Consider the following 12,165-nt stretch of genomic DNA (forward strand, 5'->3'; position numbering starts at 1 on the left):
TTCTCGACAGAGAGCCGAGGCGCACAGTGGAACTAGTGTGCCCTGAATTTAGCCACTGAGTTGTGCTGACTAAGCCAGAAATAATCAGCGGTTGCTCAGTCAGCGTTAATTCAGTAGTCAGAAGCAAGACATTGCCCTGGGGCTTTCTTAAGCAGATGTGACCCTAATCTTTGTTTTGTTTTGGGAGCAAGATAGAACATACATCCTTCAAGAGGGAGGCAGTGTGGGATGCAGCTAGCTAGTACTGCTATGTGAGTGGGAGAAACTGGAGCTATTGGCTTATGGAGAACAGGTATTTACTCCATAGCCAGTATAGTCCTGCCTGAATTTTTTCCCCTCATGCTTCTGCCTCCTATTGTTTCCGCAGGGCAGGAGTATAACTTTCTGAAGATGGAGCCTGAAGAGGTGGAGTCATTGGGAGAGACATATGATTTTGACAGCATAATGCACTATGCACGGAACACCCTTCTCCAAGTGAGAGTTAAAAAAAAATAATACAATTGCTTCATATGTTCACCCAAACCACACACACATTCATCCATGAACATGTGTACCTGGCTGTTCCTTCAGGTGAAGGTCACACCTTTGGAAGCACATTACCTGGTTTTAGCTTATACTTTTCTCCCCAGCCCAAAATTTTGAATAAGCCTATGAAGCTGAGAGATATGGAATCCCCTGTTGGTCTGGGCATTGGTCTATATCTATACCTAAGCCATATACAGAGTTGGCCTTGGTTGTTTGGAGCTCCAGGTGGAGCGTTGATTCAGAGCTCACACACACACTGTCAGCTAGCCTTTCTCTGTTTCCTGCTGCTGATATTAACCCCAAGAACAGCCATTTGCCAGATCTGGGAAGACAAAGCAGTGTGGTTGTGATTGCTGACAAGCCTGGTTGGGGTGGTCACGGATTGTGCTTGCTTGATATTGCAGATTACAAAAGCTTCCTCTCTGGGATGAAGAGAAAGGACCAAATCACAGGATGTATGGGAGCATTTGCACAGCTGATGTGTAGGATGTACCAACCATAGTTGGGTCAACTTTAGGCATCATTGGAGAAAACTAATCTTTTTTGGGAGGAACTGTAATCTTCAATTGTTGTGATTTTTTTTCTTTCTCATGATAGCTGAAGCCTTCTATCCTGTGACATATGGGTGTTGTTCCTGGTCATTGCTTCAGATTTTATTTTTTATTTTATTTATTGAAAACATTTTAAGGTACATTTTCACCCATCTTAGGATCCCCAAGGTGGTGAATAATAAAAAACATTCAAACAATATTAAAAACATATAAATATGTAAAAACAATTTAAACAGAAGACATAAACAAATAAGCACATGAATGGGAGTAAGATAGGTATTTCCCCACATCTGTCTTTCAAAATGATTGAAAAGAGGTGCTATTAGATGGCATGTGTCCGACCCCCATCCCTTGCACATTTCCTTTAGAAAGACTTGGTGACTGAGCTGCTTATGTTCAGCTGACTCGTTACTACTTTGGGTTTGGGAAGCAATTATCTGATTGGCTGGTGATTCTGTGTCCTCTTCCGCTGCAGCATGTGTGCGTGTGAGCATGTGTACATGCACACAGTGAGCCTGCTTTTGGAACACTGTGGTCCTAATTATGTGTAGGTAGAACTGTGAGCTAACTTGTTGGGTGGTGAGCCTAGTTTTTCAGTAAGTCAGGAAGTTGGATTATGTCACAGTCTTCTGGGGCTTTCTGTTTTTCAAATGCCTGCCCCAGGAAGAGGGTTATATTTCTACCCTAATTCTCACTGTGGTGGTAAACTGATGTCTGGTCTTCAGACTGCTTAGGTAGTTTGAGTTTCTTAATACAAAATATTTATCTGAATATGGAAAAGTAGCAGAATCCTTTTCCTTACTATCTAGTTTTCTGTTTGTATTTTTCTTTTTCTTTCTTTTTTTTGTGAGCTTCTGCCTGCCTCCTGAAGGGATATACTGCAGAAACAAATTTCTCCCATGATTAAGAGCCTGGTTTCTATCTGGCTTTAATTAGGGTGTTCCAAAATATTGTAAACTAGTTATTGTACGTACAATATAGATTTAGAAAAATTAAAACAGTATTTAGATCCTCAGAGAGTGTGGTCAGTCCCTTTCTGAAACACTGAGAGTAAGCATCTCCTCTGATAAACTTTTTATGTGTGTGGCTGAGAAACATATGGCTCTCTTCCTCAACCAGAGTACCTCCCCCCCCCATAATGTGAGAGAAAGGATGTTGCCCTGCTGGCACATGGGTGATAACTCATGTGGCACATCACATAGTTTTATAGCATTTAGAAAGGCCCATAGATTTTTTTTTGCCACAGGAATGGCCCTTTTCATTTTTTTACCACAGCTGATTTCACAGGTATGACAACCCAGGCCAATCTAGTCCCCAACCCCCTCACTTCTCTCACCCTTCCTTGTATCTGCCTGCTGGTTTATCAAAAGGATTGGAACGAGTGTGCGACTTAGAAAGTGGCTCACAATGTGAGGTCGTGGAGTCTTTTTATGTAGCCAAGTGAGAGTAGAAATCAAAGTGTATAATAGGAGAGGGGATTTCATGGGCTGGAGAAAACAGAAGAGATGCAGGAGGAGGTACAGCTTGGAGCAGGGAGGTGGCTTTAATGGAATTACTCCTGAGGAAGCCAGTGGGGGTTCAGACCTTTAGTCAAAGTCAGTCCTGTGGAGGACTGGGGCAAATATTTCTCACACACATCTTGCACCCTGTCAGTGCCAGGAGAACGCGGTCTTTCCTTCATCCTTTTGTCCCTTTTTATCTGAGGCTGCATGAAGGAGATTCCTTGCCCAGGCTGCCAGGCACGCACGGAACCCTGAGGTTCTCTTCTTTCTTAGTCTGGCTTTTGAATAGCACCACAGTGGGCCTTTCTAAGTCCAGGCGCAATCAGACACAGAACAGAACTGCTTAATGTGCTTCTGCGTGTGCCCAAGCGAGAGCTGGAGAGCTCAAGAGAGAAAGAAACAGCTGCCTCATTCATGTGGCAGGGAGTATGCTGATGCCAGAGGGCATGTGGAGGGATTGGGGGGGGGAGACAAATGAAGGGAGAAAGGGGGGTGGTCTGGAGTCAGGGCCAGTGAAGAGGAAAAACTGTTGACACAGTGAATTTCTCTGCTCTGAAGCACTTTGGAATCAGGATATTCCTCTCAGAAACGCAAAAGGAAACCCTGCTTTGAGTTCCACTTAGAGGCCCGGGCTGGAAGGTCATTTTGGAGCAGCAACTTGAATAAGCTGAAGCTTCTCTGTAGAGGAGAATCTCATCACGTGATTGTCCCAAGGCAAACATCAGCGCTTCTGTCAAAACAGCTCTGGCAGGCTCTATTGAGGCTGGCAATGACCGGACGGCTTCCTGCCTTCTCTAGGAATCAGGAGCAAAGCCGAATGTTTACCTTAGGAAAGGCAAAGGGAGGCAGTGTCTGTGCACTCGTGAAATGTCAGCGCCACTCTGTCTCTCTCCCTTCCAAGCTCGGGCTGCTTGCTTCTCTTCTGCTCTGTGTACATTCAGCCTCCTGACGACTGCCTGTACTTTCAGCGGTAGATTTGCACGAGCAAAATGTAGGAAGAGTTTATGTAGAATAGATGTAGCTTCCCCGCCATACACAAGGCATCTCCATGCTGAAATATGGAAGCTGGCCATACACATTTCAGTGTCTGGCAGTAGTTCTTGTGGGTCATGTGGATGTCTGGGAGGCCACCATGGATTGAATGCTTTCAACAGCATGCACTTTAGGGATTAGGCCATGTGCAGTACATAAGTGGGTAAATCCCCACAACTTAACCTACAAGGGTTCCCCTGGCTCTGATTTTACCACTTTAACTTAACCTAGCTTCAGAAACTCAGGCCAAGAGATAGTTCTGCAGATCAGACATGGCCCTTAGTAACTCCTTTACCCCTTACATTTCCATTTTCCTCTTGCTCACAGTAATCTAAATGAACAAGTTTATGTGTGTCCAGGGAGTATCCTCATTTATATTTCATGAGGTTGAGATGAGTCTTCAAAATTCCGCAGCTGGAAATAACAAAAATGACAAAATATTCTTATTTCAAAGCAAACACAGCTGAGCAGTCTGGAAAGGACTCTGGCAAAATTTCAGAAGTTGGGTAAAGAAGGAGACCTTGGAAATAGCAGGTGATATTGATCAGTATAAGACTGGATATAACATAGGTTGCAGATGTGGATATGCACTTGATGTGGAGAAGCTGTTACAGTAGCATCTTCATCCTCATTGCTGCTCCATCCATTCCTCCCCACTGCACGGTGGCTTCTTCACAGAGGTGTATTTCCACCTTGGCTTCTGAACTAGAGCCCTCCCTTTTTAAGCTTCCACATGATGTCATGTTGTAATTGTCTCCCACTGCCAATAAGAGAAACTGACAACATAACAAAAAGGAACTGTAATTACCTTCCAGGTCCACATCAACTAATTTCTACTCCGAATCCTATTAATTTCACAACTTTTGCCAAAATGGTATCGCGTTGTGGAATGAAACTTGATGTTGGGATGGACTGTAGCTAGAATCCCAGCAGAAGGGCTCTTCAGAAAACTTGTATGGATTGTTCTCTGGAAAAGAGAACATTTGAGTGGTTTTAGAGATGGAGTTTTAACCCCTTCCTTGGGAGTTTAATGTAGACCACGTTGCTTTCCTACACCTGTTACTTTGCAACCCACTTCTCTGTTCTCTTGGCCCATCTGTGCTCCACTCTTGGTTGGAGTATGTAGTGTTCTGAACTTTTCTCAAATGTACATCAGCACAGAGCCCACTCTTTCTTCACAGAGCTGCCTCCTGTGTCTGCCCAGGGAAGCATCGTCCTTTTCATTTAACCATTGCCAAAGGGATGCTGAGAGTCTGGAGGTACAAATCACTAATCATCTTGAGTTCAAGGAAAGGGAGCAAAGGAGCAGAGCCAATTCCCCAGCTGTGGCTTGCAACAGACTTGCTTGCGTTACATCACAACCCTATCACTTGGTAGATCATGCTTTCATTTGGCGTCAAACTATCTTTCACCGGGATGCTTGTCTGTGGATTATCCTTCCCTTTTTGTTGGGTTGTCATTGTTCTCCTTGAGGAGGCTGGGTTGGCAAGCAAATCTAAGTTTGAGGATTCTTGCATGCATATGGCTGCAGGCTAGGAGGGTGTGGCCCATGGAATTTTATTCTTGCTCAGCACTTTGCTGCTGATCAGCATGCTCGGGCTGGTACTGTTGTTAGCTCTATCAAGGCTGCCAAGGACATGCCTCTAGGTCTCTCTTCTTTGAGGCAGACACAGTCCAATTATGCAATAGACTCATGAGCACTACTCCCAAGCTGCCTATGATGCAAGGAGGGGCTTCCTTTACCATTAGGGTTGCTATCTTTTATTATGACTTGGTGTGCCTTTAGCCCAAAGGCACCTGTATAAATGCGGTCTAATAAAATGATCTTATAATATAGGGAAGTCTGGCTCTGCAACATCTGTCCCCGGATCAATCGCCAGAATTATTCAGCTGATCTGGTGGGCCGGGTGAGAGTCCTCCTTTTCCTCCCACACTTCTCCATGTGCGTCTCTCCTGAAGTAGCATGCTCGGTGGAAAAGAACAACTGTCACAGATAGCAGGAATTTGTATAATACAGTTCTGTCCAGTTTGACACACCAGTTCTCAAGATCTCTGGGCTGAGACCTAGATTAGTGAGCTTACTCTGGCTGTGCTGTTCAGAACTGTCAGCTAGCTGCCATAAAGTTCTGTGTAAAGGGAAACACACACACCCTTGTTCTATCGGCATCTGCGCATGCTCACTGTATGTACTATCTGTCTGCTGTCTAATGCATTCCTTTCTCTAGACGCTAGTGAACGCTTATCGGCAGGGTCAACAGGTGTGGAGAAGAAGCAGCTTGGCTTAGACTATAATGAGCTAAACCGTGTGAAGCACTGATTGTTTATCTTTGTAGCAAACGTTGATTCTCAGGCTTTGGGCGCGAATTTAATAGTTCACCCGCGCGAGCGGGAACCAAGTCCATTGGTTAGCGCATGTTTGAATGTCTTTCATTATCCCGTGTGCAAACCACCACCACCCCCGGCATTCTAAACAGTGAGCTTGTTCCTGTTCTATCATGGCTTCAAATAAATACTACTTTGCTTGAACGTGTATTGAATTGATAGTCGTGGGGATCGGACAAGAACTAGTGAACAAAGTTGTGTGACATTGGCCTCTGTATTTGACAGGCAGTATGAAGACTCTGGATTGAATGTGGATCGTATAAATTCTAGGAGCCAGGCCTCTGACCCGTGCCTGGTTGGCAGAGCAATACTGTTACACTTCAGCATCTAATTCAAGTTCTTGCTAAAGATCATTCTGGGTCCAGCACATTCCTGCAGCTCTGGCAACTTATTTCAGGGACCCTTAGTTAAAGAACATACTCTCTTAAGTCTGGATTTGGGCTCAGTTCCAGGCTTATTTAGCAACTGGCTTCAAGATGTCTCCCAATGAGAACCAAAAGCTTGAAGTATCTGAAATAAATGGGGGATGTTGCAATCAGGACTTGAGGCATCCTATTGACAAACCGTTGTCTCCTTATTCTTTGGAACCTGATGTTAGCAGAACATGATATCTGCAGAGCTCTCCTTCTTGCATCCCCAGATTTCCCAGCCCTTCTCCCAAGAGCTTTGCTTAATTCGTCCAGTTTTGCACGCATTTTCCAAGAACAAGGCTGGCATTTTAAGCCTGTTTGAGAAACCCAGACCCCAGCTGTCAGCTGGTCACTGATAGGCTTGCTGTTTCATGACTCCAAGATTTACAGTAAACTCCATGCAAGCTTACTTGCAGCGACGTGATCCTTGACATGTTATCATTGTGTTTTCCTCTTTTGGAGCAAGATTTGAGGAGAAGATGAAGTAAGAGGAATGGCTTGTGACAATCCATGGTGCTGCTGGTGGAGGCCACCCTGTGTTGGGCTTCCCTTTGCTCCTTTTCTGATTTTTTTTTGCTGCTCCTAGACTGCTTTTGTTGCCAGATGTGGGCCCTTGCCAAGTAGAGGAAGGTGTAACAATAACTGCAGTAGGCCAGGAAAATATTCCTGAAAATCACTCAGGGCAGGAAGATGGAAATTGTAGGTCACCAGAGAAAATTGTCCACCTCCCTCCCCCTTTCAGACTTAAGCATGTCCATATGGGCAACGGGAGGAAGGGAAATTTCCACTGGCTAAATGTAAATCCCCATAGATTCAGGGAGGCTAGTGTGCCTGCAGAGGTTCCCACTCTCTCTCAACAAATTTCCCTTTGTTTCTCTCTGACTTTATTCAGATGCAGTAATCAAACTGTAATTTGTTCATAATGTGAATTGTCTGAAATCCTGTGCCCCCCTTCTCTTGCATATGAAGCTGAGATTGAAGACTTCCTGCCTTATGAAATCTTTGATCTAACCACAAATTATTATGAAATTTGAATTCAGGCGCTCCAAGAGATTGAAGGTTAGCTCTACACACACACACACCCCAGCAAGATTCTAAACCATGTTTTAGTCTTGATTTAGAAATCCAGTATGTGGGCAAAAAAACAATAACAACACAACCTATTTATTAACATCTCCCAACTCCAGATGCCACCACAACCAGTTGTAGTTAGATCAAAGACTACCTAAATCATTACTTTCTTTCCGCTTTTGTGCATGAGGAAGAACTTGAGTATGTGAGGATTTCCAGCTCCATCAGGCACCAAAATCAAAAGCTATCTGTAGGTGCTTTCCACATGCAGATGTAGAATTTAGTAAGGTAAAGTTTCCCTTGCTCGAAAGCCAGTCTAGGGTTGCAGTGCTCATCTCCGTTTCAAAGCCGAAGAGCCAGCGCTGTCCGAAGACGTTTCCGTGGTCATGTGGCCGGCATGACTAAACACCAAGGTACACGGAACGCTGTTACCTTCTCACCGAAGTGGTACCTACGGTATTTATCTACTTGCAATTTCTTGCTTTCGGACTGCTAGGTTGGCAGGAGCTGGAACTAGAGATGGGAGCTCACTCCGTCATGCGGCACACTCGGGTCTCGAACTGCTGAACTACCGACCTTCCACAGCCTGCAGTTCAGCGTCTTAACCACTTGAGCCACTGCAGCTCCATTTTTAGTATCTGACATGTAATTGAGTTTCTAGCCCTTTTGATTGCAGGAATCAATTATAAAACACTTAGAGACAGTGTTTGATGTTATCTTTTAAGTTCATGGAGGAGGAGTAGCTAGCATTGATCAGGATTTTCAGTACTCCTCATCACTTCTTAGTTCTTATTCATGGCTTTTATTAGCCAAATAAATGGTACAGACTCATATCACAGAATTTGTTTTTCCTGGTACAAAATCAGAGTTAGCGTGACCAGAACTGCTTTTTCTTAAGGGGGGGGCTAATTATTTATTTTGCCCAGACAGACCCTTTACTTTCTGGGTTTTCTCAGTCTCCCACAGAGCTTCTCCTGGCAATGGAGACTATCTCCTCCAGACCCTTCCTGTTTACACAGGGACTCCCACAAGAAGCAGGATGATACATCCAAGCCAATGTCTCCCTAGAAAAGCCATCCTCTTCTAACTCCCCTTTCCTTCCTAAACATATAATTTCCTCAGCCCCCTCAGGCCATTCTGACAGGTGGTGTTGGTCTTCAGCATAACAAATCTTCTGCCTCCCCCACCAGCAGCAAAAGAAGAAAGGTTATTCTAACATGTTGCGTGCTTTCCCTCCCAGCCGGTGTCTCCATGGAAACATCCCCATTACTTGCAGAGATACTTCTGTGCCCTTGTTTATGTTTTGATGCATTTTCCGGTTTGTTTTCAAGGCCACGGTGTTCATCCCAGCTTCTCTTGCTGAAAAAAAATCCAGCCAGGAGCTGCTGTTGCTGTTACATGGTGATGAGAACGAAAACCCTTAGGCCCTGGCTGCCAGCTCTCTTGGTCTAGCCCATCTGACCCAAATCTTTGCTGGCAGCTTAGAGAGAGAATCCAGGATTTCCAGTTTCAGTTCATTCCCCTGGCCTTATTACATGTATCTCTGCAGATGTTTCAAAAAGATGTAAGAGTATATTCACTGTGCTCCCAAGTGCTGCAAAGAGGACATAGGCAGAGAAGGGCTGGAATTCTGTTTCTGATAGTCTGCCCCAAAGAAGGGGAACAACCAGGTATTAATACCAGTCTCAAAATGTTCACAACCAGGGAAAGGCCTAGGATCAGTAATGGATCACATACTTTGCATATGCACAAAGACCCAAATTCAATGTCTGGCATTTCCAAGTAAAGGCTAAAGGTAGTTGATGTTGGGGAGGACCTTTTTTATTTTTTGGCCTAAAGACAGTGGAGACCTGCCCCCTGAACTAGATGGGCCAGTGGTCTGACTCAGACCATTCTGATTCCACAGCAGGGGAAATAAAGTCTTTCCTGTATGATTTCCATGCAGTCTGTTTATAACTTTACCTTGGAAACTACTGTTCCCTGAGCTAACAGCAGGAAACCCATAATTTCCAGTGAATGATCTACTGCTTACCAGCGGTCTTCACTCTGTTTGCATGCACATCAGACTGAAAGCAGTACCTGTACCGACTATGGGTGTTGCAGGCTACAGTCCACATCTTCTAATGATCCCCCTGTACTTACTTTCAGGAGCCGGTCAGCACATTACCTGTAATCCAGTAATGCTCTATTTTTTATAGAATACAGATTTACAAGATCCTATTTGGGGAAACTGGCTATAGATTTTCAAGCCCATTTCAGAAATCCCAAGTCAGCAGTGGCAACAAGAATAACTTTTTGTAGCTTGAGCAACCTGTGACTAGATGCTTGAGTTTAGATTATCACAAACTTTCTGACATGGAAATATTTCCAATAAAAAGAGTATCCAAGCCTGAGATTTTTGCAGCGCCATCCTGTACAGAGTTACTCCAGTCTGAGCCTGTTGAGTTGAATCCAGCAGTGCATGAGTGGAAAGGAATATATGCTTAGCGCAGTTCTTCTTGCGCAAACAGCCGTTCAACGACTGTAGCAACACATACTGTTTCAATATGATTTTTAACGAAATAACAGTGTGCATATGGAACAATGGAATGTACAACAGATGGTTCACATGATTTATTTTAATTTGGTTTTGAAATTGTATCAGAAGAAATACCTTGTGCTATGTCTTGTGCACACGAAAAAGATAGTGGAGATACAATCACTTTCACTTAGCAGCAGACATGAAGGAGTAATTTTAGCACTTCTGCTTGCATAAAGACTGTTGAGCAGATGGAAATCTTTTATGGCATCCAACCCATTGGAATTACTGTGTTAAAGACTAGAGTAAATCTGCATAGGATTGCAGTGGCCTTAGTTTGGAGAATGGTATATAACACTTTTACCTGTGCCTTTAAGTCTATTTTTAATCTTTATTGCACTTGTGTATCCTTTGTATGGCAAATGTCACCTTCCCAACTGCTCTTCCCTTCCTTTGCATTCTGAGTACCCCCATTCCCAGGTCCCCATGGCATTCATGTGTTACAGATGAAGGCAGAAGCCCAAAAGCTTAACAAAACAATCTGATCCTGAACTCTTTTTTGTCAGTTACTTTATATGCACACACACACACACACACTCTCCATTTCCTTGACTGTGTCTCTTTTTCATACTCTAGTAAGACAAAGAAATAGAAACCAGGCAGTGTTGTATAAATGAGGGAGCAGAGCTGTGCAAATAGTGACAGGCTCAGCACTCAATGCCTTCCGCTAAGTTTTATGGGACAACCTCAGATGGTGTTGCCAGGGGTCCCTGTATAACTCAGAACCTTCCACTGCATCTCCAGGCATAAAAATGAGCATTTTGCTGGTAAAGACGTTCCAGGCCTGTGACTAGAAAAGGCCTTAGTTCAGTGATAGAACATATGCTTTATATGCAGACAGTCTCATTTCTATCCTTGGCACCTCCTGCTAAAAGCCTTTGGGCAGGAGGGTTCCAGAGGACCTTGCATGAGACCCTGAAGTGCTGCCTCTAGGCAGAGTTGGTAATACTGATATAGATGAGCTAATTACTTAGCATAAGGCAGTTTCTTATGTTTCCAAGGTAATGTTGGTGATTTTGCTTACTTCGTATAATAGGTGAAGGGAGGTGCCATTGGTTAGTGGTAAAGGGCGTGTGTTGGAAGGTCCTGCCTCAATCCCTTAAAAGACCTATGCCTGAGACCTTGGAGCGCTATTGCCAGTTGTAGTAGATAGTATTGGGCTAGATGAGCAAATGATCTGATTCTGTGTAAGGCCACTACAAATGTTAGTGTGACTTGTTCATGGTACTATCTCTCTGAGCAAATCTCTATTCAGCACTGCTTATTTGTATTTGACAGACCTTGGAGGGCAATGATTTCATCCCAGTTCTTGGTATACTTATAAGCACAGACAAATTAGCCCCCTGCTGGATCTCTCTCAAAATATGCGCGGTGGTTTTTCTGCTGTAGCAGAGGCTATGGGGTACTTGACTCACTCCCTTGTGCCTGCACAGCAGTCTTTCTAATTACAGGGGCATGTGTGGGATGTTTTTAGCCACATGTCCCGCTTTTCCTGCAGCTGAATTGACCTCTAGAATGGAATTTTACAACTGTGCCAGCCTTCTCAAGTCTGATGGGGTCTGAAACCTATATGGAGATCCTAGGATGGGGGGAAGGTAACTGGAGCACATTGTTAGTAAGCATGAATTCTGCCACTGTAATGTGGCCATGAACATAACTGGGGTGGATACTGTCGCATCCTTTGGGTGAACCAGATTTGGAATGCAGCTACTACAGATGTGGCATCAGCAGATGATGCTTTTTTTACTCCAGCCACTGCAGTTTCAGTTTTCTCGCCCCTGTTCCCATTTCTGCACAGGGAGAAGTAGTAGTTAGAGCAATAAAGACTTATTATATTTAATGTCTTAGCAATAACACTACTGCAGAAGCAGAATATGGTGCTTCTATGAAACCAATACCACCTGTAATTTAAGTAACTACTAACATGTCTTTGACAAGTGGATTGTTGTTACTCTTGCTAGCACACACTGGCAATACTAATTAATATAATACTAGTGGAGTCCTCCACAGTCAGTGGTGCATTACTTTCAGCTCTCCTTCCTAATTCAAAATTGTGAGGCTTACAATTCTTGCCTACTTCTGCTCATCCATGGCTTCCCTTCCACTCATTATGG

The 12,165-nt window shown here is 44.0% G+C and overlaps 1 protein-coding gene across 1 annotated transcript in view; it reads left to right on the forward strand.

Annotated features, from left to right (window-relative positions):
• Positions 1 to 12,165, forward strand: part of BMP1 (bone morphogenetic protein 1) — a 178,002-nt gene that overhangs the window by 110,657 nt on the left and 55,180 nt on the right. Inside the window, exon 6 of the mRNA XM_015414229.1 lies at positions 368 to 467. Coding sequence (XP_015269715.1) covers positions 368 to 467 — 100 coding nt within the window. The remainder of the gene's footprint in view (positions 1 to 367; positions 468 to 12,165) is intronic.

This window comes from Gekko japonicus, unplaced genomic scaffold (assembly GCF_001447785.1).
Source record: "Gekko japonicus isolate JY-2015 unplaced genomic scaffold, Gekko_japonicus_V1.1 scaffold9, whole genome shotgun sequence".
Lineage (NCBI taxonomy): Eukaryota > Metazoa > Chordata > Lepidosauria > Squamata > Gekkonidae > Gekko > Gekko japonicus.